Source organism: Suillus clintonianus (genome assembly GCF_016758775.1).
Source record: "Suillus clintonianus strain FC179 chromosome Unknown DEU56scaffold_61, whole genome shotgun sequence".
Taxonomy (NCBI): Eukaryota; Fungi; Basidiomycota; class Agaricomycetes; order Boletales; family Suillaceae; genus Suillus; species Suillus clintonianus.
Window position 1 is genome coordinate 22,984 of NW_024539285.1, and position 26,187 is coordinate 49,170.

General features: G+C 49.1%; 8 protein-coding genes across 8 annotated transcripts; 6 read left to right on the forward strand and 2 right to left on the reverse strand.

The window, feature by feature from the left end:
* Window position 1: 1 nt before the first annotated feature.
* DEU56DRAFT_816079 (SNF2 family DNA-dependent ATPase) lies at window positions 2-6,196 on the forward strand. Its single transcript, XM_041353819.1, has 17 exons — window positions 2-144; window positions 195-816; window positions 885-1,121; window positions 1,175-1,987; window positions 2,041-2,380; window positions 2,435-2,536; window positions 2,591-2,797; window positions 2,852-3,033; window positions 3,086-3,340; window positions 3,390-3,558; window positions 3,607-3,815; window positions 3,871-4,032; window positions 4,085-4,376; window positions 4,426-4,567; window positions 4,617-5,243; window positions 5,296-5,527; window positions 5,580-6,196. The coding sequence occupies exons 2-17, from the start codon at window positions 349-351 to the stop codon at window positions 5,994-5,996; spliced, it is 4,854 nt and encodes a 1,617-aa protein (XP_041206084.1). The 5' UTR covers window positions 2-144; window positions 195-348; the 3' UTR covers window positions 5,997-6,196.
* On the forward strand, window positions 6,176-12,282 carry DEU56DRAFT_487153 (P-loop containing nucleoside triphosphate hydrolase protein). The gene is made up of 21 exons (XM_041346456.1): window positions 6,176-6,820; window positions 6,877-6,979; window positions 7,032-7,186; window positions 7,233-7,272; window positions 7,328-8,481; window positions 8,534-8,677; window positions 8,735-8,832; window positions 8,884-9,193; window positions 9,243-9,260; window positions 9,313-9,389; window positions 9,441-9,613; window positions 9,669-10,115; window positions 10,174-10,252; window positions 10,303-10,444; window positions 10,496-10,666; window positions 10,717-10,939; window positions 10,992-11,142; window positions 11,194-11,253; window positions 11,304-11,558; window positions 11,609-11,693; window positions 11,750-12,282. The coding sequence occupies exons 1-21, from the start codon at window positions 6,527-6,529 to the stop codon at window positions 11,984-11,986; spliced, it is 4,416 nt and encodes a 1,471-aa protein (XP_041206085.1). The 5' UTR covers window positions 6,176-6,526; the 3' UTR covers window positions 11,987-12,282.
* On the reverse strand, window positions 12,164-12,710 carry DEU56DRAFT_872372 (ribosomal protein L22e; the record flags this gene model as incomplete). The annotated part of the gene is made up of 4 exons (XM_041355775.1): window positions 12,164-12,194; window positions 12,242-12,398; window positions 12,450-12,627; window positions 12,708-12,710. The coding sequence occupies 4 exons, from the start codon at window positions 12,708-12,710 to the stop codon at window positions 12,164-12,166; spliced, it is 369 nt and encodes a 122-aa protein (XP_041206086.1).
* A 239-nt stretch (window positions 12,711-12,949) lies between these two features.
* On the forward strand, window positions 12,950-14,768 carry DEU56DRAFT_872373 (putative rRNA pseudouridine synthase; the record flags this gene model as incomplete). Its single annotated transcript, XM_041355776.1, has 6 exons — window positions 12,950-13,161; window positions 13,209-13,393; window positions 13,445-13,831; window positions 13,886-14,068; window positions 14,120-14,370; window positions 14,427-14,768. The coding sequence occupies 6 exons, from the start codon at window positions 12,950-12,952 to the stop codon at window positions 14,766-14,768; spliced, it is 1,560 nt and encodes a 519-aa protein (XP_041206087.1).
* A 1,098-nt stretch (window positions 14,769-15,866) lies between these two features.
* DEU56DRAFT_740954 (CMGC MAPK protein kinase) lies at window positions 15,867-17,510 on the forward strand (the record flags this gene model as incomplete). Its single annotated transcript, XM_041348849.1, has 11 exons — window positions 15,867-15,927; window positions 15,985-16,178; window positions 16,234-16,294; window positions 16,342-16,415; window positions 16,470-16,718; window positions 16,775-16,886; window positions 16,947-17,095; window positions 17,149-17,214; window positions 17,266-17,326; window positions 17,382-17,417; window positions 17,467-17,510. 11 exons carry the CDS (start codon window positions 15,867-15,869, stop codon window positions 17,508-17,510), a joined length of 1,107 nt encoding a protein of 368 aa, XP_041206088.1.
* A 185-nt stretch (window positions 17,511-17,695) lies between these two features.
* DEU56DRAFT_816095 (uncharacterized protein) lies at window positions 17,696-20,170 on the reverse strand. The gene is made up of 7 exons (XM_041353820.1): window positions 20,011-20,170; window positions 19,897-19,961; window positions 19,462-19,844; window positions 19,372-19,410; window positions 19,185-19,315; window positions 18,885-19,129; window positions 17,696-18,831 (listed from the first exon to the last, which is right to left on the reverse strand). The coding sequence occupies exons 1-7, from the start codon at window positions 20,077-20,079 to the stop codon at window positions 17,862-17,864; spliced, it is 1,902 nt and encodes a 633-aa protein (XP_041206089.1). The 5' UTR covers window positions 20,080-20,170; the 3' UTR covers window positions 17,696-17,861.
* Window positions 20,171-20,274: 104 nt separating this feature from the next.
* DEU56DRAFT_816097 (FMN-dependent dehydrogenase-domain-containing protein) lies at window positions 20,275-22,631 on the forward strand. The gene is made up of 12 exons (XM_041353821.1): window positions 20,275-20,548; window positions 20,599-20,653; window positions 20,700-20,960; window positions 21,014-21,083; window positions 21,140-21,696; window positions 21,748-21,796; window positions 21,846-21,862; window positions 21,914-21,971; window positions 22,026-22,112; window positions 22,167-22,270; window positions 22,327-22,437; window positions 22,493-22,631. Exons 1-12 carry the CDS (start codon window positions 20,502-20,504, stop codon window positions 22,535-22,537), a joined length of 1,461 nt encoding a protein of 486 aa, XP_041206090.1. The 5' UTR covers window positions 20,275-20,501; the 3' UTR covers window positions 22,538-22,631.
* A 464-nt stretch (window positions 22,632-23,095) lies between these two features.
* Window positions 23,096-26,161, forward strand: DEU56DRAFT_741042 (uncharacterized protein; the record flags this gene model as incomplete). Its single annotated transcript, XM_041348856.1, has 4 exons — window positions 23,096-23,165; window positions 23,218-25,208; window positions 25,262-25,738; window positions 25,802-26,161. 4 exons carry the CDS (start codon window positions 23,096-23,098, stop codon window positions 26,159-26,161), a joined length of 2,898 nt encoding a protein of 965 aa, XP_041206091.1.
* Window positions 26,162-26,187: the final 26 nt, after the last annotated feature.

Below are 26,187 nucleotides of genomic sequence, written 5' to 3' on the forward strand. Positions count from 1 at the left end.
ACCGCAAACGAAATATACCACGTCAAATCAGTACAACTTCCCGTCACAGCACTCCCTTGTCTCTCCTCGTAATCTGCACAGCAACCGTCTTCCTCGTCATCCACAGCGAGCTCACACTTTTCTACCCGAAAATTCATCTTTTGTGTTCGTCACCGTCACCATCGACCACAACACCTCTTTATTAACTTCTTCAGAAATATTCAGGCTATTAGGTTGACTTGACACAGTGTCCTTCTCTTTACATCTCCTGGTCCCACGAGGCGACCTGTCTTTACAAAACTCAAGCCGGCTACTGCCTCATCATTTCTTCCTCTCTTTGCATCTTACTTGTCACCACTTTGGTTCTCTATGTCACTTAGCCGAATTCTCAACGACGATCCACCCCCGGCGAGAAATTCTGCCTCCTCACGTGGTGGTGGCATCGATCCTTCATTAGCAGACGTGTCCCCTCTCTCCCGAACCACAGTCATGTCTCCTCATCCCCAAACTCTTCGTCGGAGTCTAACTCCTCTCGGAGAGCAGCCACCGCTTCCTCGTGGATACTCTTACCAGACGCCCTCTTATCAGGGTGCCGGAGGTTGGGATCCATACTCGGGTGACTATGTTCAGGGAGAGATCTTTCCTCTCGGCCCAGGAGGTAACTATTATTCTCAGCGTGAACGGGAAGGACAGCACCATCCGCCACCTCCAGAACCGCGCGCATCCTCCGTGGGCGCTTACTACAAGGAAGGCGAAAACGAACCCACCCCACGAAAACGCAGAAAGGCTGTACATCCAGACGATGACCCCGATTACCAACCTCCGACCGTAAAGCGCGTAAGTCTTGTCATGTAGTTCATAGAGCTCAAATCGGTTTTACTCACCTTCCTATGTCCATTCACTAGCCACCTCGTCGAAATCCTCCTCGCGCAAAGGCAAATCGGCCTGAGTCGCCCCTTGTGGAGGGAGCAGATCCTGCACCAGCCGCACGGGAGTACCATCAAACTGAAGAAGAACGACGTCTCACATCTTCTGACCTCTCGGACTGTGAAGAAGTATGGATTGGTGACCTCAGCGACTATATTATAGAGACACATTTGCGCCAGCGTAAAGTAGAATCGTGGTTTGATGCCAGTATTTTGGTTAGTTCCACGTTTATGGCCCTCCCCGTCGCATGATTCATATTTCATTATAGGAACGCAACTCCAGCACGGCGCTGGCACTGTCTCGCCACTACGTGTCTCGCATTGCACGGATGCCCCTTCCACCTCCAACGCCCCCGCCGATCCCCCCTTCTGTTGAGGAGGAGCTTTTGTCCACCATTCATGCTTCCCCACCTCCCGATGCGTATGATTATGGAGCTCCAGATAACTATGAACCTGGTTCGGCCAGATTTGGTGCAGAAGACGCGGCTCGGATGGTTGAGGAGTCCTACCTAGGTCGCAATCAGAAACGAAAGGATTCACTCAAGCGTTCTGCAGATGGAGCAGTTTCAGACGAGAGCAGTGACCTTGAAATTCCTGTTTCATCCAGAAACAAACCTGCAGCGAAGAAACGAAAGGTCGACAAGGACTCTGCTTCAATCGCTGATGAGTTCGAACGGTCTATTGGTGGGGTCAGCCCTTCCAAATTTGCTTCATCAAAGGCGAAAGGGAAGGGCAAACAGAGCCAGTTGCGGGAAGCGAGCATGGACAGTGTTGTACCGAGTGCAACACCCAAAGGTCGCAAGAGGGGTGGCGGAAAGAAGATTTTGCCACCTGATACTCTGGAGGGCCTTGGCATTGGCTCAGCTGCAGCATCGGTCGCTGGAGACGTTACGCCTTCGGCATCTAGGCCTGTATCGCCTGCGCTCACTGCAACTTCTGTCGTGTACGAATTAGACGAAATCGTTCCTCCTCTCAAGCGCGCTAAAAAGGTTGATGAAAATGCTATGGCCAAACGCCTGAAGAATTTGGAGGAGGCTCAGAAGAAAGTTTGGACAAACATTGCTCGGAGAGACGTTGCTAAGGTATGCACAGATCTTTCATTACGTGGTGTTTGCGTTCTCATGTTGTTGCACAGGTGTATAAGTATGCAGCGATGGGCTACCAAGCCCGTCAAGGTCAGCTCAAACGCTTGGCCACACTATCATCCATTCAAGCACGTCGGCCTTTCACAAGGACTGCAAAAGCTCAAAAAGATGTACAAGCAAAGGGCAAACGCTTGATGCGTGAGATGCTAGTCTTCTGGAAGAAGAATGAGCGGGAAGAGAGAGATGTCCGAAAACGCGAGCAGAAGGAGGCTATTGATAGAGCGAAGGTCGAGGAAGAGAAACGGGAAGCGGCGCGCCAAGCACGCAAACTTGAGTTCTTGATCAGCCAAACTGAGTTGTACAGCCATTTCGTCGGTAACAAGCTCAAAAGTGAGTCCTGTTTTTGAGTGCTTTGGCAGCTGTTCGCTGACACCCAGATCTTAGCGTCTGAAGTGCAAGGAGATATTCCTGAAATCTCGGCGCCTGCGGGTGCTACTCTTGAAGATGTTGACCCATCAGTACTTCAAGAGATTGACTTTGATGACGGTTAGTTTCCTATTCCTGTATTTTGACGACTCGGAGGCTGAACTTGATGATTAGAGGACCAAACCAACCTTCACCGACATGCGCGGCATAACGCTCAGGAAGCTATCGCTCTTGCCAGACAAAGGGCTCAGCAGTTTGACACTCAGGCTGCACTCGATAGGAAAACGAACGAGGCTTTGAAACTTGCCAAAGCTCAGGCTCACATCAGGGACGATGACGAGTCGGGGTTCTCAGGCGCTTCGAATACGCCCTTGGTTGACTGTAAGTTCTTCCTGGAAACTCAGGCTAAAGAGGTTAATAACGGTCTACACCCAGTGGACTCCGACGAGCTCAACTTCCAGAATCCGACGTCACTCACTGGAGAACTTAAGATCAAGCAACCGAAAATGCTCATGGCGCAGCTGAAGGAGTACCAACTCAAAGGTCTGAATTGGCTTGCTACTTTGTACGAACAGGGTATCAATGGTATTCTCGCTGACGAGATGGGTCTTGGAAAGGTGAGATTGATTAGAATACCACACAGCTCACCTTACCCTCCATGCACCTTAGACTGTGCAATCGATATCTCTCCTTGCCTACCTTGCCGAGGTACACGACATATGGGGACCATTTTTGGTTGTCGCACCAGCCTCTACATTGCACAACTGGCAACAGGAGATTACTCGCTTTGTGCCTGGTCTGAAAGCCCTGCCTTATTGGGGGAACGTCAAAGACCGAACCACCTTGCGCAAGTTCTGGAGCAAAAAAGAGATCAGCTATGACAAGGACGCACCGTTTCATGTCCTGATTACAAGCTACCAGTTGGTCAGTTGCAGTTGCATAATGTTTCGAGCTGGGCTAATGTCTGTATAAGGTTACTCAAGACCAGCAATACTTCCAGCGCGTGAAATGGCAATATATGATTCTTGACGAAGCTCAGAACATCAAGAATGCCTCTAGTGTACGGTGGAAAACATTGCTCGGATTCCAATGTCGCAATCGTTTGCTTTTGACTGGCACACCAATCCAAAACTCCATGCAAGGCGAGTAAGATAGGGCAGCAGCGTCAGCAGTTGCTAACCTCCACATAGAGCTCTGGGCATTGCTCCACTTCATCATGCCCAGTCTTTTCGACTCGCACGATGAGTTCAATGAGTGGTTCTCCAAGGATATCGAGAACGCTGCAGAGAATAAGGGCAGCAAGCTCAATGAACGCCAACTACGGCGGTTGCACATGATTTTGAAGCCTTTCATGTTACGGCGAGTCAAGCGACATGTGCAAAACGAGTTGAGCGAGAAGGTTTTTATTCAATTTACACACGGAGAAACGATCACTCACATATTATCTTAAACAGATCGAGGTCGATCATTACGTTGATCTATCATCCCGCCAACGTACTCTCTACCGTGCACTTCTGGCGAATGTATCTGTGGTAGATCTATTAGAGAAGGCCGCCAACATAGGGGATGCTGATTCTGCACGATCGCTAATGAACCTCGTGATGCAGTTCCGGAAGGTGACTAAGATTTGGTTTTATCATTTCTAAATATTGACTTGCTCCATCACAGGTTTGCAACCACCCTGAGCTCTTTGAACGTGCAGATGTGGTAGCTCCCTTCTGCTTCTCTCGCTTTGGTCAATCTGGTCCTCTGAATCGCGAAGGCGATTTCATTGCCCTTCCTTACTCAACTCACAACCCCATCGAGTACCAAATTCCGGCGTTATTCCACCAAGATGGTGGGCTTATAGATGTTCCATGTGAAAAGCCTGGATTGCGTGTGCGGTCGGACTGCACGAGTGCCCTCTTCAATATTTGGTCAACGGAGTGGATATACCGTTCGACGCTCGATGATGTTGAAGGTGTGTGATGCTGCTCGAATGGCTGTCCCTTGAATGTAACACGTTATAGGTTCACCTGCGTTCGCATTCCTCCGACTCCTGAACACCACTCCGAGTGACGTCCATAGCCTTAAGGTATCTTCCTTCATGCGCAATTGGCTTCGGGCACTTGAGGAAGAGAATAGGATTGTTGAAGACAGAGGGATTTCATCGTAAGCTACCCATGACTATCTTTCCCACTTTCGATTAACCGTTTCATAGGGAAGCGGAATTTGCTGCTCATGCAGGCGCACATCCGTTCAGCATAAGCCCCCGTCTCTCTTTGAGCCTGGATACCGCGGAAGGCCTGCCACATGTTCTTGATATATCTTCAACAGCCTGGCAGGCATCGAATCTAGGTCGACCAGCCTTGAAGTGGTTTGTGCCGCCGGCTGTAGCACCTCCGATATCTCTTCACTGCACAGATCGGACATTCATAGAGCATCAAGTACAGTTACTAGAGGCACCGATGGAATCGTTGGCAATATACGGCCTCCCTCAGCACTTGCGGGATTCGCCTACCATTGATCAGGCTTACCACACCCTAGTTCCTGCTGTGTCCTCGGCAGGACTTGTCGGAAGTTCCCCTGCGAACCAGCTACCATCTTCAAGCATGCAAATACCAGAAGCAAAGAGACTGATCTATGACTCTGCTAAACTCGCTCGGTTAGACGCCCTCCTTCAGGAGCTCAAGGCGGGCGACCATCGTGTCTTGATATATTTCCAAATGACTCGTATGATGGACCTTATGGAGGAATATCTGATCTACCGCCAGTACAAGTATTTACGTCTCGATGGCTCATCGAAGTTGGAAGATCGACGAGATATGGTGATGGATTGGCAGACACGGTCAGTGCTCGGCTTAGGTTGAATGTACTCGACTCTGATACATGTTCTCTAGCCCGGACATCTTCATATTTATCCTAAGTACACGTGCAGGTGGCCTCGGAATCAACTTGACAGCAGCGGACACTGTCATCTTCTACGATCACGACTGGAATCCGTCAAACGATGCGCAGGCCATGGATCGCGCTCATCGTCTTGGTCAGACGCGCCAAGTGACTGTCTATCGCCTGATCACGAAAGGCACGATCGACGAGCGTATCATTCAGTTAGCTCGTGTCAAGAAAGATGTCAGCTATTCGTATTCCTATAATGCAGGACGTTCAACTGATATTTCTCCAGGTGCAAGATATTGTGGTCGGCAACAAAAACTTCACAGACGTCACGAAACCCAGCGAAATTGTTCAGCTTCTCCTCAACGATGACCAACTCGCAAACCTTGATAGTTCGAACCCTTCGGGCTCATCTTCGAAGAAAGCAGGAAAGCGAGCTGTAGCAGCTTCGGAGGGCCCTTCTGGTGATTCTATGCGAGACCTTTGGAATGAAGAAGGCGATGATTTCTTTGGCCACTCCACCAATAACAATGGTGCCGCTGCACCGCCTGAGGGCGTAGAAGAGGAGGAGGGAACGGCAGTACCAACCAAAGGAAAGAAACGTAAAACCGGTGCTGCGGCACGTCCGCGAAAAACTACCGGAAAGGGGAGTAGAAAGAAGGATGCTGGAATGGGGGATGTGACTCCTGTTGTGGACGCTGAGTGATTTTCTGTCTTTGTTGCTTTTCCCATTGCTCTGCTTTGTTCACGCACACTACCAACTTCTGTAGATTAATTCAAGTCCGTATGTCCATGTAGGTCTGGCATTTAGTTACTTATTGCATGTCCTTATAATCTGTGATATTTATGTGGAACCATGATCAGCGTGAGAAATCTTAGATATGTATCTTGCACAAGTCAGTCTGTCACGTACTATGTACAAGTCTTTTTGCACACTACAACAGGCCTAGCTCTTGATTGATCTACATCGACTGGCCCCCATGCACTTTCATTTGAACATCAAAACTTCATTCATATCCTTGTACACGTTTCGCTCGTCTCCGCCGATAAACCTGATTGCTGAATCTGATAATTCGCGATTCAAACCCATATCCTTTCGAAGTCCTCAATCTCCGCAAAGGACAATATCGTTTTGAGAGCGAGAAACGAAGAAACGACCTTTATCAATCTGATCGTTTTGAGCGAGAGACGAAGAGACGTGCTTGATCAACCTGATCGTTCGTGCTTGCAGTGGAGATGGCGAAGAAGAAGAAATCCCAGCTCAAACCAGTTGCGCGTGGATTTGCGACAACATCAGTGCCGAAAAAAGTGGTTGAAACCGAACAAAACACAGACGATACGATCGCGGATACTACATCTGAAGAAACCCCAACAATTGACGCGTCAAACTCTAGCACGGTTGCTCCAGTCCAATCTGATGCTCCTCAGGACCATTCTTTCGACCCAGATAAAGTAGAAGAACAGTCTCTGCAGAACCTTGTCGATAAGTATCAGGAGAAGACGGAGAAGGAAACCCTCAGAACCATCAAGGTAAATAATACGTGGTATTACTGTGAAATTGTTCTAATCAGTCTGTATTTATTAAGGCTATCGAGGTTGACCGGCGGTTCTCTAAGACACTGCCTTCACTGCAAGTTGATTCAGCTCTAGTAGAGCGTATCCTACAATTAAATTCCGAGAGCCCGGAGTGTGAGTTGGCGCTCAGTAACCCGTTGTCACAAAGCCTTACCGTTCTTTACAGGCGAGAGAAAACTGTTAGAGGAGACGGAGGAGAAAATAGTGACGCGACTTGGAATTACCTATGGAGTTCTGAGAAGGCTGGGCTTTTCACAGGACAGGGTAGATGAATGTCTTAGGGCAATTCAGGGAGTTGATTTGGAGGAAGCATACGAATGGGTACGTTCATCCTCTACCCCTCATGCCAACGCTTACATTCTTCCAGCTTTACATCTACTGTTCGGAAGACGAACTTGAAGAGAAAGGTGACATGATTGTTCTCAAGTTTACAATCGTAGTTCTAATTCGCGTTGTCGGCAGTGGCTGAGGACCTTGACGACTCGAAAGCGCCTCGGAGAAAACGTAAAGAGCTTCAGTCTCCGACGCCAAAAAACCCTTTGACGCCATCCACCCTCTCACCACCTTCTCCAGCAGCGACAGCTGCATCAAAGCTTGATGCGAATGCTCCAGTGTTTGTGCCAGCGAGACAACGACCTGCCTCAGACATAGACTTGTTGAAATCTCGAGCTCTTCCTCCCACCGAGTCGACGAGGTCTTCACCGTCGAGATCCAGTTCACCTGATATAGACAACCTAGTCGCGGAGTACGTCCGTATAAAGATGCAGATAACCGATCTTACCGCCAGAGGCAAGCCAACAGCTCACCATGATCCCGTACTGGTCCAGCATCTCCAAGACAAGCTTATGGCTGTGAAGTCGCACTACTTCTTTGACGAGAAAGATGCAGAAACGCAATATCGGTTAGAACGTGCTAAGCTTGACGCCCTTTCACTCCAGTCAAGATTGCGAGGATCGAGCCCACAGCTATCGGCGACGCGAGAGAAGAAAGTGGCAAAGCCCTTCAGTCCTGGTCCACGTGTTGAAACACAAGATGTACCTGCACCGTCTGACATCTCCGATATCTTTGACCAGCACGAGGAAGGTCTTGGCGGCATGCTTGAGATCTTGGATCCCCTTCCTTCCGAAGTTGCCGGGGAGGCAGGGACAACAATTCGCGTGCGGGACATGGTCTTACCCAAGCACTGGTCCAGTAAAACACCGAAGACACTTCTAGCCGAGTTTGTCTTCAAGGTTGACCGGTACGCCGCGGTCACTTACGGTATTGTTTCTGGGCCGAGTCGTGCGAAACGCGCATGTGTTATGGTCAACTGGGAGGGGAAAAAGATGGATGAGTGGGTCATGCGCGATGTTGCCTGTCCTACTGACATCCAGGCCGAGTACTATGTCGCAACGCTTGCTTTACATGCTCTTACGTTTCCTGCTACTGATGGCTTTGCGGTCGGCTCTTCTGGTGCTTTAGCCAACCACACGTCGTTTCGGTTACTCCCGCCTGTTTTCAGGGATTTATGGGATGAGCTTGAGACGGACAGAAAGTTACGGGAAGATCTGATCAATCGTCAAGTTTGGGCGAATCTGAGAAATATTGTTGAAAAAAAGATCGATGCTCGTCCAGTGGTAATGCTCCCCATTGGCATACCTATTTCTCGCACTGAGCTTTTCTTTGTAGGTGACGGAGAAGAGCACAAAGGCCACCACAGAAGCCAAAGACCCCACGCCAGTTCGGCTTCCGCCTCGTAATGATATCGGCTCAGATCATATCATTGCTGACTTCAGGGCACGACAAATACGACCTGCATATCAAGAAATGCTTGTAAGTGGGGCTCCAGAAGGGGTGGTTTGATCCACATTTTTAAGCTCTCTTCCGCAGCATCACCGCAAGCAGCTTCCTATTGCGACGTATAAGGATGAAATTTTGTCCATTCTTGACCGTTCGCAGATCCTCGTGCTCAGTGGCGAGACTGGCTGGTAAAGTGGCATTACGTCTTGAAAGGCGTACCTCATCATCTGGTTTTACAGCGGCAAGTCAACACAAGTTCCTGCATTCATTTTAGAGGATCAGCTGGCCCGTGGCATCCCTTGCAAGATATACTGCACAGAGCCGCGTCGAATATCAGCGGTGTCTCTCGCTCAACGAGTTTCTCGTGAGCTAGGCGACTCTGCTGGTGCCGTTGGAACATCAAGCTCGCTTGTCGGATATTCGATCCGGTTAGAAAGCAATACTACACGGAATACCCGCCTGGCGTATGTCACGAATGGTATCGCGCTTCGTATGCTTGAGGGAGGCACAGGCCCCAATGGTCAAGGCACCGCATTTGATGAGATTACAGTGAGCAAAGCGTGAGTCAGCGTAAAGACACAACTAATACTTTTTGCAGCACATCATTATTGACGAGGTTTGTGCAGCTATCTACGAAGCTCGAGCTCCTTACACGTCCACTTATTCAGGTCCATGAACGTAGCATTGAGTCGGACTTCCTTCTTATTGTTCTCAAATCTCTTCTTTCTCAGAGGTCGGATTTGAAGTCAGCATGCTCGTCTTAGCCTATGCAAGTCACTGACCAAGCACATCGTAGGATCATTCTCATGTCAGCCACAGTGGACGCGGACAAACTGTCCAATTACTTCAACGGATGCCCCACATTACATGTCCCAGGTCGAACCTTCCCTGTGGACATTCGCTTCTTAGAGGATGCTGTAGAGTACGCAAATTGGTCCATCCAGGACAATTCGCCATATGCGATCAATCGTAAGTCAGCTTATAAACTTTCCTAGCAATAGGCTCACTTGCTCGAATTCATCAGTACGTGATAAATCTCACAAGAACAAGAACAAGAACAGGTTTGAATGGGACGAAGACACTGTTTACGGCAATGATGACGAAGAGACGCTAGTCGATGGCAGACGGGAGATTTCAAGCCAGTCTATGAGGCTGGAGAAGCGTTACTCCAATCAAACGATTAACACCATCAATCTTCTTGATGAGCGCGCGATTCCTTACGAGTTGATTCTTCGTCTACTAGAACGCCTCTGCTTTGAGGACAAAGAGAGCCATCATTTTTCAGCGGCTATTCTAGTTTTTATGCCTGGTTTAGGAGAAATTCGGCGTATGAACGATCTCCTTGCCGAACATCTTATATTTGGGGATGAAAACAGCTTCAGGATATATCCGTTGCATTCTACACTGTCGAGCGAAAATCAGAGCGCAGTCTTTGACATCCCTCCCCAGGGAGTTCGTAAAATCGTTATAGGTTCTTATTTGCATCTACTCCTTGAATCCAAGCATAATTTCTCATTACTCCCTTGCAGCGACCAACATCGCTGAGACCGGTATTACTATTCCTGATATTACCTGTGTCATAGACACTGGCAAACATCGCGAGATGAGGTCTGTATCACTTTTCCCTCTTGAAGTCAACAATCGCTAACTGCATTTAGGTTTGACGAGAAGCGTCAGCTCAGTCGCTTGGTCGAAACGTTCATTGCCAAAAGTAATGCTGCTCAACGTCGAGGTCGCGCAGGACGAGTGCAGAATGGACTGTGTTTCCACTTGTTCACCAAGATTCGTCATGACACACTGGTTAGTCTTGGGCATTCATGAGCTGTCTCTTTCGCTGAAACCTTTACCCAGTTGGCCGATCATCCTTTGCCAGAGATGATGCGGCTAAGTTTATCAGACCTCTCCCTGCGCATCAAGATTATGAAGGTGAAAATCGGTACCTCCATCGAGGATGTATTATCACGCGCATTGGACCCTCCTACGCCGATCAATGTGCAAAGAGCTATCTCAGCGCTAGTCGAGGTTCGTCGATACTAGAATCCTGGTGTTCATCTGTCTTATTTATTCCTTAGGTCCGCGCTCTCACGCCGTCAGAGGACATCACTCCGATGGGCAGGCTTCTGAGCATGTTGCCTACAGATGTGCATCTAGGGAAATTCTTGCTCACTGCGGTATCGTTCCGATGTTTGGACACCGCGCTTACAATTGCTGCTGCTTTGAGCTCTAAGTCCCCGTTCATAGTGCCAATGGGTATGGAGCAAGAGGCGGACCGTGCCAAGAGTTCGTTCCGCGCTGGTTAGTTGTGCACTACATTATGAGACAATGAACTTATGTCTACTTATTCCAGATAACTCGGACTTCTTGACGATCCACAACGCATTTGCGAGTTGGCGTAGAGCATCTGAGAATCCCAGTTTCGTGCGCAAGTTCTGTCGGATTAATTTCCTTAGCCACCAGAATCTTCAACAGATCGAGGAGCTACGCCAGCAATTCCTAGGGTATGATGGTTTTGATACATAATGACTCTTTGGCTGAGAAGTCTGTTGCAGCTTCTTAGTCGACTCTTCGTTTATCACTGTTGATAGGAGTTTTGTTCAAGAACTCAGCCGGTATGTAGGATCATATGTAACGCCTCCCCATTACTGATCCTCCTATCCAGTGCGCGTTTCAGTCGCAACCGTACGCGCTTCGTGAATGTACCGCCGCATCTGGATAGTAATGGATCTAATATTGCTCTACTCAACTCGGCCCTCACCGCGGGACTTTATCCTAAAGTACTGGCGATCGACCACACCTCTCAGCAAATGCGCACTATATCGAACAACCAACCTGCTGCTTTTCACCCTACTTCCGTCAATTTTGGCAGGAAGCCCAATGATTTTGGTGCCAATCATCTCGTTTACTTCACGCTCATGTAATTGCTTATTATGATGACGGCGGCAAGTATTGACACAAGTTAACTAGGCACTCCAAGAAGATGTATGCTTGGGAGACCGGACCCATCGACGATCTTGCTATCGTGCTCCTATGTGGGGAATGTGAATTCAAGGTCAGTACATTGTCCCACGGGAATACGAGACATTGACATCATAGTATTATGCTTAGATTCACTCCAACATGTTGTCTATTGATCGGAAAATCAGATATCAGCTCACCCCCAAAGCGAATGTTGCGCTCAAGATTCTTCGCCAACACCTAACCACGATCCTTGCACAGCAACTCCGTGGCAAACCGTTAACGGAGTCTCAAGTTTTATGGTATGATCTTGCCACTGCAGCGTTGGGGAAAATCAAACTGGAAACGGGAGATGACAGCACGAAGTTGATGATCAAACTGCCATAATGTAGCTTATCGACCTCCGATGTAGACCTATATAATATGATGTACCCATGTTACAGTCTTGAGTTAAGACATATGCACTCGCACTCGTGCACGCCAATCAAAGACATGATGATAGGGCATAGATGCCATGACATAGCCATAATACATGATCAACAAGAAACATGTGGAGTGGTGAGATTACTCTTCGTCCTCCTCCTCGCCATCGCGACTACATCTTTTGTGAGATAAAGGCTTTGAGCGGTGGAAATCACTTACGCGATGTTGTAGAAACGTAGCTGGTACATATCTTTCGATGATGCGACGACCCGGATCCAGTCGCGCAGGGTGTTTTTCTTCAAGAACTTCTTTGTCAAGTACTTGAGGTAGCGTTTTGAGAAAGGGACGCTCGAGGTAACAGTGATTTTGCTGTTGCCTGTCAATAAGTAAGAATACACCAAGTCCGCGTCGACAAGATAATTCCTACCATCCCGAACGATTTTGACGTTTTCACCGAGCTGACCAGACTTGCCCTCGACCTTGATACGATCGTGCAAGAACTTTTCGAAGTCAGCTCCATCGAAGACACCGTCGGTTGCTGGGCGAGAGTAGTCGATCACAAATTTGTGCTTGACGGCAGGGGCTTTTCCACCAGCGGCTTTGGGCTATCAAAAGAACAAAGCGGAAGTCCGCAGGGCGTGAGCCTACTGAGAAGGTAACTCAGCAAAGCGGTGCCGGGACTGACCATCTTGAAAACGAGGGGTAGAAGCTTGAAGTCTTGAGGTTCGTGTCTGCAACCGTGGCACAGAAGATTAGGTTTGCTGTGATATAACTAACTGTACAGTTCTAAACCACGCATCTGGAACGTGCCGAAGACACCAGATTTGGAAGTATCTTCTCACATGATATTTCTTCTGTGATTGACGCAAGAAATTGTTCAAGCGGTTGATACTTACGGTCCTAGATCGCAACCAAAACTTTCGAGCGATGACTTCAACGCTCACTCGCGACCAAGTCGCATCTGCTCAGCTGCAGGGTGACTTTGCTATAAAATCTGAGAGTTCTCAGCCCAAACTCGACACATCGGAATGGCCTCTCCTGCTCAAAAATTATGACAAGCTTCTCGTTCGCTCCAGTCATTTTACACCCATACCGTCTGGAAGCAGTCCGTTGAAACGAGACCTTGTCTCATACATCAAGTGAGTATACCACATGAATTTTGCGCTCAAATCTGAGATCTTTAAAGGTCAGGTGTGATCAATCTTGACAAACCTTCTAACCCTTCGTCACATGAAGTCGTGGCCTGGTTGAGGCGCATTCTACGTGTTGAGAAAACTGGACATAGCGGTACGCTTGACCCTAAGGTCACAGGGTGCTTGATTGTCTGCATTGACCGTGCTACGCGATTGGTCAAGTCCCAGCAAGGCGCAGGTTAGTACACCTCGATGCTCAGCTGAAACCCCCTTCACCGATGCTGTTTAGGCAAGGAATATGTATGCGTGCTGCGCTTGCACTCTACTCTACCGGATCCCACCGCCCTTCCTCGGGCATTACAGACACTCAGCGGTGCGCTCTTCCAGAGGCCACCACTGATCTCTGCTGTGAAACGACAGTTGCGTATTCGAACGATCTACGAGTCGAAGTTATTAGAGTTCGATGAAAAGCGTAATCTCGCCGTATTTTGGGTGTCTTGTGAGGCTGGTACATATATTCGAACGCTTTGTGTCCACCTTGGTCTTTTGCTAGGCGTGGGCGGACACATGCAAGAGCTTAGGAGGGTAAGGAGTGGTGCGATGTCAGAAAACGATGACATTGTGACCATGCATGATGTTCTGGATGCTCAGTGGACGTATGATAACACCCGAGATGGCAAGTTCCTGCACCTGTTATCAAGGAATATTCTAATATTCACATTCTATGCAGAATCGTACTTGCGCCGCGTTATCCGGCCTCTGGAGAGCTTGCTCGTGGGATATAAGCGTATCGTTGTGAAAGATAGCGCGGTCAATGCAGTCTGCTACGGCGCGAAGCTCATGATTCCTGGGCTCTTGCGCTACGAAGCTGACATTGCAATTAACGAGGAAGTGGTCCTGATGACGACAAAAGGTGTGGTAATTTTGTCACTTATTTAAGTACCCCTCTAATATCTTCGGCCAGGCGAAGCTATTGCTCTGGCTATTGCACAAATGTCGACAGTCGAGCTTGCTACTTGTGATCATGGAGTTGTTGCAAAAGTGAAACGATGTATCATGGAACGTGACACCTACCCACGTCGCTGGGGTCTTGGACCCATGGCCCTTCAAAAAAAGAAAATGGTCAAAGAGGGGAAGCTGGGCAAGCATGGTGAGAAGATTGACGGTGTAACGCCTACGGAATGGAGCAAGGACTACGTGGACTATAATCGAGAGGTGTGCAATATTCCTTCAAGATAGCTCGAGAGTCCTGATTGTTTCTTCTTATTTAGCAATCTGGCCCTTCTACGATTACCCCTGCACCTGCCCGAGAAGTGGAGGTAATCGCAGAGCCTGTTGCTGAGGCCGTTTCCCCAAGGAAAGAGGAGAAGGAGAAGAAAAGGAAACGAAAGTCGGAGGCGGCGGAAATTGTTGCAGATGTGTCGATGGTGGAAGCTCCTGCCGCGGAGGACGATGCTGATAAAGCAGAGCGGAAGAAGCGGAAGAAGGAAAAGAAGGAAAAGAAGGAAGAGGATGCAGGAGAGGATGATGAGGCTCGACGGGAGAGAAAACGGCTCAGAAAGGAGAAAAAGGCTAGGGAGTCGATGGCAGCAGCTGCAGACGACTCGGAGTAGTCATTTGGATGAGATGTGCTTTCATATGTTATTTTTCTTGTATTATCTGGTCGTCCAACATGGATTGTCACTCACATGCAGCTGAGCTTGGGAGCCTCGGGTATGTGATAAACGACAAACGATTTTAATTGGCTAACTACGTTACTGTGATAAACGATAAACGATTTTCATTGGCTAAACTATTTCAGAAACGGGTTTGTAACATAATTGTCAAATTATATTTTATAGAATTGATATCCAGAAAAACTCCGAGGCAGACTCGAGGGGTGTTGGGTGTTGTTGCAGTGCGCACAGCTCCCGAAGCAGTACTTGATGTGCTAAAAATATGTGCACGTCATCTGCTCAGTGCTGATCCCAGAGTCGAGCAAACGTGCAATCTGCACACAAGTGCTTGTTGAATTACCGCCAAATCCACGAGGGTTCATCACACCCAAGCACTCGGCGGCGCCGGCCACGACAAAGTCCAGGGTGCACGACGCCGAAAGATTTCGAGTTTCTGACAGGCCACAGCTACTACGGTTGAAAAGACTTCGCCGTTGGAACCAGGCACTAAGTTGTAGACTCTTGGCGCATACCTTTAGAAGGCCTATCACACAAGAGCGGCAGACGGCCTCGTTTTTCCTGGCCTGTGGTGATAACAGGCTGTGAACTTGTGTTGCCGTAAACGCGGTAGTACGGGACAGTTGTGAGACCAAGCAGGACGTGCCTGAGCAGATGCCCTTGAGGCCAATTTGATGCCTTTTGATGCCTGTTCTGCGAATGACTGGAAGAAGCGCCTGCAAGGCTGTGTCTCTTGATGGCCCCTGTCACTGGCAGCCGGTAGCTGATCTATACTAATAGCTACTATTACCGATACGCGGCCCATTTCAGCATTACCCGGATGGTGGGTGCTCAAGTTACACTCTGATACACTGCCCGTTACCAGCACTGTTTCTGTGCCTCCCAGGCCATCATTCCTCGTCACACCGCAGATGCGACCGCATACATAGGGTCGGTGTTCAGTTTTCAAAACAATCCCAAACCACAGCTATAAAGTGACAAGTTTTCTGTCTAGGTTTTACAAAATATCTGACTCACTAGATTCAGTTTCTCATCAACATGGTCGCAGCGCCTGTACAAAAAGCAAAAGTGGCAAAGCCTCTTCCTCGGTTTGAAGTCGGTGAGTGCCTAATGGCTCGTCGTCTTGTAGATGCCTTGCGCTAAGTCAGGTTTCAAGGCCCCGACTACGATATTTTGCACTGTCTGGGTGAAGGAGCATATGGAACAGTGGTAGCTGCATCACATAAACCCACTGGTCGACAGGTAGCCATTAAGAAGATCCTGCCTTTTGACCACACGCTGTTCTGCCTTCGAACATTGCGAGAGTTGAAGCTCCTGAAATTCTTTTCGGAGACCTGTGTCAATGAGAATGTTCGTCAGTTCTCCGTTCGTCATTCGGGGACATGTCATCGAGTGATAATTCTAGATCATCTCTATATTGGATATAACGAAGCCACCGTCACTCGAAGAATTCAAGGAAGTGTACTGTGAGTTCATTCAATTCATCTACCCGGTCCAGCTGAATCCCAGAAAGTCATCCAGGAATTCATGCAGACAGATCTACACCGTGTCATACGGACGCAACATCTTACTGATGATCATTGCCAGGTGAATTCTGGTAACTCATCTAAAGCCTAATGCGATCTGAAACTTGCTGTCCAGTACTTTATTTATCAGATTCTCCGTGGCCTAAAATCTATACATAGCGCCGATATCGTCCACCGAGATTTGAAACCGGCGAACCTGTTGCTCAATGCTAACTGTGACCTTAAAGTCTGCGACTTTGGCCTGGCGAGGAGCGTCAAAGCAACGACTCCGGGCGCCAAAGAGGCTGGGTTGATGACTGAATATGTAGCAACGCGATGGTATCGCGCACCTGAGATTATGCTTTCTTTCAAGATGTACACGAAGGTCAGTCTCCCGCGATCCTCTGATGGTTGCATGGCTCATTACGTGTGGTTGTAAAGGCTATTGATTTATGGGCGGTTGGATGTATCCTTGCCGAAATGTTGACCGGAAAACCCCTGTTTCCCGGGCGCGACTACGGACATCAGCTGAATCTCATCCTGGATATAATTGGTGTGTACTTTTTTTGTTTTTGGAGTGTATAGCAATATCAATATGAACGATTCCACCAAGGCACGCCAACCTTGGACGAATTCTACTCGATCACTTCGAGGAGATCAAGGGATTATATCCGAGCTCTTCCAATCCGCAAGCGAAGGTCGTTTACATCGCTTTTCCCAAAAGCAACGCCCGAAGCCATCGATTTCCTACAGAGAACTTTGGTATGTCGACTCCTTCCTTTGAAATAATCGAGCGATGGTATACCTCTTTTCAGACTTTCGATCCCAAGAAGCGCTTGACGGTTGATGAAGCTCTTGACCATCCATATCTTGCTGCATACGTAAGTTCGAATATATCTCTTTCCTCCGTCACACTTACCTTAGGCAAACAGCATGACCCAGAGGATGAACCAGTTGTAGCATCCCTTGATCCAGACTACTTTGACTTCGACCGTGAGTTTCTTTTAAATGTTTCCGGTGCGCTCACTTAGTCGGGTTTCGTTCTTAGAATTCAAAGACGATCTCACTAAAGCAGAATTGAAAGGTACGTGACTCTAGTTTTCCCAATAGCTGATGTCTTAACTTATCCACAGAACTTTTGTACGATGAAATCATGTCCTTCATTCCGGCGCTCTAAACTATTATATCTATCTTTCGACTCTTCGCAACTCTACGGATCTCCAGGCTATGTGTTATTAACCCAGACTCATCAGCATCATAATATCATGGGATTCATCACACTGGCTTATCTATCTTCGTCGCACTGGTTTACGACGTTATCACTATATACTTGTAGGCTCATTCACACGACTTGTCAAATAGAATGGAAAGTAAAGCAAAGTAACAATACAGGATGATGCAAAAATACATCTGATCTACTGACACAGCTGTGTGCGTAGGAATGATAATCAAGTATATTAGAGTGATGTAGATATGTAGTCGAAACCGACGGTGAAAGAAAAAAATAAACATCCGAAACAATTCACAATCAGCGCCTACCTCCAGCCCAAAAGCCAGACGCTACACCCTCGACTCCAAAATCACCAAACCGAGTATCACTATCTAATTCAGTCCCGTACATGGTACGGCGTGCGGGAGGTACTGGAGTGCCTTCTTCCGTCGCCGCCGTGCGCAGTACAGTCAGTCCCAAGCCCGAAGCCACCTCATTGCTCGACGGCTGTCTCTGCATAGTACCGGCCCTCATCGAGGGATTTACGCCACTTTCTTGTCCACCTGTCGGCCCCCCTGATCCACTCCTGGCGGTCGTTCCAGAACTACCGCGGTGATGTCCAAAAATCCCGAAGTGCTCTGATTGACGACTGCGTGGTCGATCCACGTTATTTGCTGGTGATGGGGATGTAGGGGGTTCAGGATGTGGGAATGTTCCCATTGCCGTGGGGAAAGTAAAGCGAGCTGGAGTGGATGTGGTTATATAACCAAAACGGAAAGTATCTGGAGGCGCTCCCACAGCGGTGGGTGCGTTCATCAACGGAGGTGAAGGTAGTGCGAAGAAATCAAGGAGGCTTGCTGTGGGCGGAGGCGAATCTTGGCAACCAGGATCACCAAACTTCGGGACCACAATTCCAACAGAGGGTTGTGATGGGCCAGCATCGGTGTCTTGACTTCCCTGTGCACCTAACGACGGACCCGAGCGTTCATCTGCAACCTCCGTAATGTCGGAGAGGCCTAATTTAGCACGCTTCTGAGCGGGCCGAGCAATTCTCTTCACAATCTCAGCTTCAGAAAGCTCTTCCTCTTGTCCAAGCTCAAAAAACGCAGTAGCGGTACTGGTATTAGAATCTCGAGGGCGCTTCCCAAGAGTGGTGTGAAAGCCAGGAAGAAGCGACCCCGCCTGGTTCGGGTTATCTGTATCTCCCCCTTGGTGACCGAGTAAGCCATTGGGATTTGGAGAATCGCTAGAGGTTACAGATGGCTCTGGTTGCTCCACATAAACATCGCTGGAATACGGTGAGTTGAGCATGGAGCATGACAAATGACGAACAATCCTCACCCAAGAGAACCGACTGGACTTCGTACGCGTTTAGGGGTTGATGGAGGATTTGGTATTCGTTGGGAAATCTCTTTATGTCTCTGAATTTCAGCAGTATGTCCAGGCGGTTGTGCCCGTAGGCGTTCAATCTCCACCGTGAGGCCCCGAATTTGTGTTTCGAATGTCTCGATGATGCTCGACACTTTGTCTCTTAGCTCAGACAGCTGAGCTTTCTGATCCTCCAGCTCCTTATGTACCGGAGCAAGCTGTGATGTCCGCGAGTAAGACAGAGATTAGACACCGTACATGTATGGAACTTACAGCTGCAGCCACAGCGTTCTCGACTATCTGTGAGGACGAAGACCCTGTCATGCCTGCAGTATGCGTCTGCAGCGGTATGGAGTGTGGTTGGGGCACTAACGAAGTGCCGCTCGGTCCTTCTTGTTCTGATGCTATGGGGAGAGTGAGTGAGACTCGACGGCCTTAATTCACTTATTGACGGACTGACATGCTACGGCCGGTGTTGGCTCTGGCTCTGGTTCTGGCTCTGCATATGCTGAGAACACTGATGGACGTATCGATGAAGGTTAACGCTCACCTTCAGCGATGGTGTCTTCTGATGGCTTGACATTTTTTATGCTTTTCGTCCTCTTGCTCCCTCTCGAGACACCGACAGATTTAGTTACAGCACGGGCACCGCTACCTCCGGCAATGATTGGTCGACCAACACCCAGACGATATTGGGTATCTTTGGCTTTGCGCGTCCTCGGGGCGGGATCAACAGGGGCCGGCGGGGGTTTGTGTTCCTCCGGCTGCTGTTCAATTTCTATGTCTTCGATAGCTTCTTCTTCTTCGTCTGTATCATGAATAATTACAGATCCACTAGAGCGTCCACGAGGTCTAGCACCGGGTTGATTTGCTATTCTGACAGATGTAGATCGCGGAAGAGGTTGCGGAAGAGTTCTTCGGGGAGGTTGGGGTCTATGTTTTTGATTTAATTAATGGATCGACAGTAATACTGAAGCTGGCTCACTGTGATGCATGGAGCAAAAGTTCTATAAGAGCTTCTGTCTTGAGGTTTGCCTTTACGCCGTATTCCTGGTGAAGGAGATTTAGTACCGGGTATAGCGAGAGCGATTTGTCTGACTTTGCACAACTTCTGAATATCGACTCGTTTCATTGCCTGCAGGACCTCACGGCCTGGCACGGAGATCATTGAGAGATGAGGTTGGATGGAGTTGAGATGAGATGGGAGTGAGACAATTGAGTTGGTTGTTGGTTGCTGGTGCGCGCGTGGTTCAAGTATGGAACCTACACAATAACCGATGCCACAATAACGCGAGCCCAACCACAGTCACGTGCTTGTCTCATAATCAGGTTCGTGATAAAAATGTTAATCCACAAGGATCGGACTCGGAGTAACTTGACTTCGCGATGTTTATAGCATGCTATCTGTTCTTTCTGGTCTACTAACATGTTCACATTAACTTCCTCAAGGCACACCTCATGTTGCTGCACTAGGTCACGTACAGTCTTGCTCGCGGCCAGTCGGCCCGGCATCGACCCATGCGTTTAAATATCGCAATCCTACTATACTAATCTGGGCTTTACGGTCTCTCCACATTTCCGTCACGAACGATGCCGGAGTTCACTCTTGAACAAGTCGCCCAGCATAAGACTACCAGGTGTGTTCCATACTACGTTTCATAGAGGGTGGTCATCCTTACATTTTCAGCTCCTGCTGGGTCATCATCCAAAACAAAGTTTACGATGTGACTGACTTCCTCTTCGTGGGTTTCGTCCATTTTTTCCTCGTGCATTACTAAGACTCATCAGGATCATCCCGGAGGGGGGAATGTCATCCTCAGATACGCAGGACAGGATGCTACTGCTGCATATGTACCTATCCACCCATCAGACGCTTTGGACAAGAACATTCCTCCGGAAAAGCACCTCGGTACTTTAGACAGCCAGTCAATAAATCGCCTAAAGGAAGTTGGGAAGAACAAGGTTCAAACTAGAGATGAGTTACGTGTTCAAGAGGCGCTCAAGAACAAGCCACCACTTCAGAGAATCGTCAATGTCGAGGACATGGAAGTAAGTTACTCAAGCACACCACCGTGCCGCATTTTCATCATTGCAATCTGCAGGAGGTTGCGAAGAAAATTTTGCCGTACAAGGCCATGGCTTACTATTCTTCAGCCGGGGACGACTCTATCAGTAAGCATGTGACTTTCTCTAGTTCACTCGCACTTTCACACTTGTCAACCATACAGCGCACGTAGAGAACGGTCGCGCCTTTGGCCGCTTCTTTTTCCACCCTCGGGTTATGAAACCTGTTTCCGGAAGCGATACCTCAACGACCATACTTGGTTATAAAAGCACGATACCCGTTTACATCAGCGGTGCAGCATTAGCCACATTAGGCCACCCATTAGGCGAGGCCAATCTTACGCGCGGTGCCTATAAGACTGGCATTATACAAATGGTGTCCACCAACTCTTCTCTATCTTACGCACAGATTTCCGCTGCGCGTCTTTCCCCAGATCAGCCTATCTTCTTCCAATTATACAAACACGTCAACGATGCAACCGCTGAGAAACGCATCAGAGAAGTTGAAGGATTAGGCTACAAAGCAATTTTCTTGACAGTCGATGCTCTGGTTCCTGGTAATCGCGAGCTGGACATCAGGGCACCGCATTATCTCGAGGACTTTGAGAATCAAGGTCTGCCCACTCAGAGAAAGGCGGACGAGGACCAAGGTGAGACTGACCGACTTGGTACCGCTGGTGGACTCGTCATAAAGAACGATGCTGACATGACGTGGGAAAAGGTGAGTTACAGTATATTTCACGAGGGGCCAGGGAGTGAGTTTCTTCTGTAGACGATACCATGGATACGAAGCATCACGAAGTTACCCATCGTTATCAAAGGTTTGTGCACTCACGCCGTCGTTTGTCACTCTGTCTCATCCCTGTTCAGGCATCCAATGTGTTCAGGTTAGTAGATATGGCTCCTCGTATATCCCAGACGTTGACAATGGCTACCAGGATGCTGTTCTGGCTTGTGACGCTGGTTGTGAAGGTATTGTGCTATCGAACCACGGAGGTGTGCCGCATTTATTCGCCGCTGCGAATTACTGAAGCTAACGCTATAAACAAGGCCGTCAATTAGAGTACTCTCTGCCACCAATCGAGTTGTTGTACAAGATACGACAACAACGCCCTGACGTGTTTGAGAGGACTGAAGGTTAGTTCCCCGATTATTTGAGCGACACTTCGCCTGAATGCACATATTTAATAGTGTACATCGACGGAGCAATCCGCCGTGGAACTGATGTCGTTAAAGCACTGTGTATGGGTGCAAGAGCTGTCGGTTTGGGACGTGCGTTCCTTTACGCCCAAAGTGTAAGTCATTTTTGTTCAGTCGCGTGTGAATAAAAGCCTAACCGGTGTATGTAAAGGCATACGGTGAGGCTGGTGTGGTTCATATGGTGCGTATCCTTGAACGCGAAATCCGCTTTGGGATGCAGTCGCTCGGCGTCCGAAATGTCAGGGAACTTGTACCGCAGATGGTAAGTACCACCAATTGTGCACTTGCTTATGTCTGCTAAGCGACTTTTCTTGCAGGTCGAGCGTGTCGACTGGCAGGCAGTTTCCCGTGCGAAGCTGTAGATGACTGCAGTGCTCCTACAACATCCTGTCGTGTGATATATCTATTGTGTTAGTACTTATACCTTGTATAAATATGGAGTCCCTGTCATCTGGACATGCACTTACCCGACGAAAATTGGTCGATGCACTAGGTAATACCGCCAACAAGAGCCGTCACTCACGATTGAGGATGGAAGTTCTGAGGTGAATTTAATCATCCAGAGCCGCTGAGCGGATCACTCACTGCTAGCACGGTCGTCCTGGTTCACGATGGAGGATGACAATCTATGACTTACATTTGTTCATGCTACTCGATGGTGCATACAACGATGCTGCGCCAAACTATTGAACCGATAGTCTGGCTCCCCCGCACACCTTTAGAAGGAGGTTTTTGTTTCAAATTTCGACCGAAGAGGAAGGTGACTAGTCATGTGACCGCGACGTTAATGTTCAACTTGCCACACGCTGTGCGCGTTTTCGGCTCTCTTTACACAAATACTTTGTCTTTCACTGGCGTTTGTCCCGATCTTACCAGCATTAATATCACTGAAGCAATTTTCGTAGGTCGACAGGTAAAGGATGGGCTTCTGTCGGAGATGCGGGAATATTGTCATAGGAGAACGGTGCCAATGTGGTGGCACAGCAGTTGGTTTGTCCCATTTTCATGCGTCAGAGAATGCTCAAATCAAACGAGGTATCAGCCCCCGTAGTACAATGGGCAAATTCCAAAGAGCCCGCTGAAGACAAATGGTCTCAGACTTATGTCTCTCGTGAGAGGTCTCCGAGTCGACCTCCCAGCCGCGCACAACCACTCAACTCCGACTCCACCTTCTCGACTGCCAGCAGAAGTGTTACTCCAAATGCCTCATCTTCGCCCCTGAAACGTCTACCTCGAAAGAACTCTGTAATTGACACATCTTCTCCTTTCGGAAACCGCACCTCTTTACACTTTGGATCAAGTACATCGCGACCTGCCTCACCACTGAAGCACTCAGTGTCGTTAAGTAACATCCATCACGAAACCCCTCCATCACCAACAACTATCTCTGCTGCTGCAGGAATCCTTCCTTCCCCATACGCACCTGAACTCTCCAAAGCATATGGGTCAGTCCTTCAGCCCAAAGAATCCCTTGCGTCCTACTGCTGCGCTATCTGCTCCGCTGAATTCCCACCAGATGCAACCATATACCCAGACCCTTCGGCTCCTGCAATGGATACAGACCGATTCCTGTGTCGACAGTGCTTCGTCAAGAACGGCGGATCCAAAGGCGACTGCCCTTCGTGTGATCGCCCAGTGCTCATCGTGAAGAGTGAGGGCGGTTTCGTAGAAACTTCAGGACGTGTTTGGCACAAGAGATGTTTTCGTTGTGACGGGTGTCACAAAAACATTGGCGACACTCCCATGGTCGATCTACTAGGTCGACCATCCTGCGCAGACTGCTTCGAAAGTTGCTTGAGGAGGGATAACACGCCTAGCAAACCTCACAAATCTCCTGGAATAGAGCGAATAGAGCGAAGCCACTTGAGCAGCTTTCGCGGAGACTCGACGAGCAGGCAAGGAAGCCCTGCAATCGACGAACTAGAACAGCGACTTGGAATTATGAAGAGTAGAGAAGGTAGCCCTGTGATGGAAGAGCTCACGGCACGCTTAAATGCAGTCCTCAATCGCACACCTTCCAAAGATGCCTCTCCGACACCAAGTGCCTCAACGTCGCGTTATGCCAATGAAACTTGTTGGGGAGAAAGTCCGATTCCTGGTCGCATTCCAGAGAGGAAGCTGCCCCAAACATTCTCTCCGATGGGGTCACTTGCCTCTGCTCTCAACGGCGTCGATGTCAGCAACAGCTCGCCACGAACTGATTTTTGGCAAAGCAGAAGTCCGGATGCTGGTGAACGCAGGACGACACCTAGCAGAACCGTTCGCGAACGGTTTGGGACTCCAGAGACAAACTCCAGTCCCTCGTCAGGGCGACCCTCTGCTGAAGCAATTGAAGAGATGAAGCAGCGATTTTTGCCACAATCACCTTCGTCGCCTGGCACACGAACAAATTCGACCGTCGCGTGTTCGTCATCTTCGCCTTCATTCTACAACAATTCTCCTGTCGCAAAATCCCTGGAGGGATCGCGAATTCCGCTCTCGAGACGTTCTCGCGGTTCTCCAGCGCTTCGCAGTGTAGCTAGCACTTCAAGCCTGTCGTCTCCGCGCCTTTCCTGGGCTCCATCTACACCGGAATTGATGTCCGATATGTCAGACGTTACGACAGAATCTTCGTCTCCGCCTCCATCTTCTCCCCTGCCCTTTAGTCCACCGGCGCGCCATGTCAATATCTTTGGCAGTGGTAGCACACTTTACTCGCCTGACGAACCCAGCGACTCTGTTGAGTCAGAACATGACACTCGGGGGATTAATTCAACGCCGACACCAAAGTCAGCCAAAAACGCACTCAGACGATTCTCTATCCCTGCTACTATCCTATCACCCGACTCGCTGTGCGCGAAGTGTGGGGGTTCTCTTTCGACAAGCAGAGCTGCAGGCCAGTTTGTCACCGTCCCTGAAGCTAATGCCGCAGGGCCACCGAAATCTTATCACCCCGAGTGTTTCAGATGCGTGATGTGTGATGGCCCCTTTAAGGTGTCTGGGATCGGCCAAGCAGTCTTTGCCAGAGGGGAAGGTGGGGCTTGTCATGTGGAAGTCAGTCTGATGGTTTTAATCATTCACCTGAGCTATCGACTCACTAATTGCAGTGCGCGCCTCCTGAAAGGGCTCAGGTCAGATCTACTGCTGTTTCAGGTTCAATCGCATCACCATTCCCTTTGTTGCCGTCGCCCCCTTCGCCGTCAGAATCACGCAGGGGTATCGATCGGCCGACGGCATCAAGTGCCGCGAGGACCGTCACTCGAGCCTCAACGGCAGCCAACACCAGTCTCTACTCATCATCTCGTCTGGAAAGAACATCACAATCTGGAACTTCAGTATCGACAACGTCCCCTCGTTTCGGCAGCTCGACGACGTGCCCGGCATGTTCCAAATCCGTCTCTCCGATGGAGATGGGCGTAGTGCCTGGTCCCCAAGGTTCCAGATGGCATGCGTCCTGTCTTGTGTGTGGGGGTAAGGGGGTGAACAAAGGACGACGTGACAAATCACAACCTGGTTGCGGCAAGAAGCTGGACTCTGCTGCAAAACGAGACAGTGAAGGGGGTGTCTGGTGCAGGGAATGCCTCGTACGTCTGCGCGATGCTGATCTTTATATATTCTAATATATTCATAACATCATCGACAACCAGCTTCTGCTACCTGCGAATCTGAGAAGCCCTCAAGCAGAATCGCACACCAAACCACTTGTACAATCACTGACGGGCCGCAGCGTAGGCGGCGGCTCCTCTGCTTCTAGAGCTGTTCAGCCTCAGTTCACGGGTACTACGACAATCGCACGTCAATTTACTGGGCTACGTGGCGGTGACGCAGCGGTTGCGAGACAATTGACCGGCGGTGGGTTAAGTCCAACGAAACAGTTGGGTACTGCCACGCCTCGCCCCAGACCAAAGAGCGTGATTGGTATGAGAAGTGGACAGAGCGTGGATGAGGGTCGGGGGATGTTCTTGGTCCGGCAAATGACTAGTGGAGGAAGTTCATTTGGTGTATAAACCTGTTTAGGGCTGGACTCGAAGGA

What these genes read in the sequence shown, in the direction of transcription:
- DEU56DRAFT_487153 (XM_041346456.1), top strand. Translation starts at nt 6,527, where the DNA reads ATGGCGAAGAAGAAGAAATCCCAGCTCAAACCAGTTGCGCGTGGATTT. An exon ending in AGACGAACTTGAAGAGAAAG is followed by an intron (nt 7,273 to 7,327) that starts GTGACATGATTG and finishes CGTTGTCGGCAG; the next exon opens with TGGCTGAGGACCTTGACGAC. An exon ending in CTCGTTTACTTCACGCTCAT is followed by an intron (nt 11,559 to 11,608) that starts GTAATTGCTTAT and finishes CAAGTTAACTAG; the next exon opens with GCACTCCAAGAAGATGTATG.
- DEU56DRAFT_816097 (XM_041353821.1), top strand. Translation starts at nt 20,502, where the DNA reads ATGCCGGAGTTCACTCTTGAACAAGTCGCCCAGCATAAGACTACCAG. An exon ending in AGCCGGGGACGACTCTATCA is followed by an intron (nt 21,084 to 21,139) that starts GTAAGCATGTGA and finishes TCAACCATACAG; the next exon opens with CGCACGTAGAGAACGGTCGC. An exon ending in CGTGTTTGAGAGGACTGAAG is followed by an intron (nt 22,113 to 22,166) that starts GTTAGTTCCCCG and finishes CATATTTAATAG; the next exon opens with TGTACATCGACGGAGCAATC.
- DEU56DRAFT_816079 (XM_041353819.1), top strand. Translation starts at nt 349, where the DNA reads ATGTCACTTAGCCGAATTCTCAACGACGATCCACCCCCGGCGAGAAAT. An exon ending in CGTCGGTAACAAGCTCAAAA is followed by an intron (nt 2,381 to 2,434) that starts GTGAGTCCTGTT and finishes CCCAGATCTTAG; the next exon opens with CGTCTGAAGTGCAAGGAGAT. An exon ending in GACGCTCGATGATGTTGAAG is followed by an intron (nt 4,377 to 4,425) that starts GTGTGTGATGCT and finishes AACACGTTATAG; the next exon opens with GTTCACCTGCGTTCGCATTC.
- DEU56DRAFT_816095 (XM_041353820.1), bottom strand. Translation starts at nt 20,079, where the DNA reads ATGATCTCCGTGCCAGGCCGTGAGGTCCTGCAGGCAATGAAACGAGTC. An exon ending in CTTTTGCTCCATGCATCACA is followed by an intron (nt 19,845 to 19,896) that starts GTGAGCCAGCTT and finishes TCAAAAACATAG; the next exon opens with ACCCCAACCTCCCCGAAGAA. An exon ending in GCCAACACCGGCCGTAGCAT is followed by an intron (nt 19,316 to 19,371) that starts GTCAGTCCGTCA and finishes CTCTCCCCATAG; the next exon opens with CATCAGAACAAGAAGGACCG.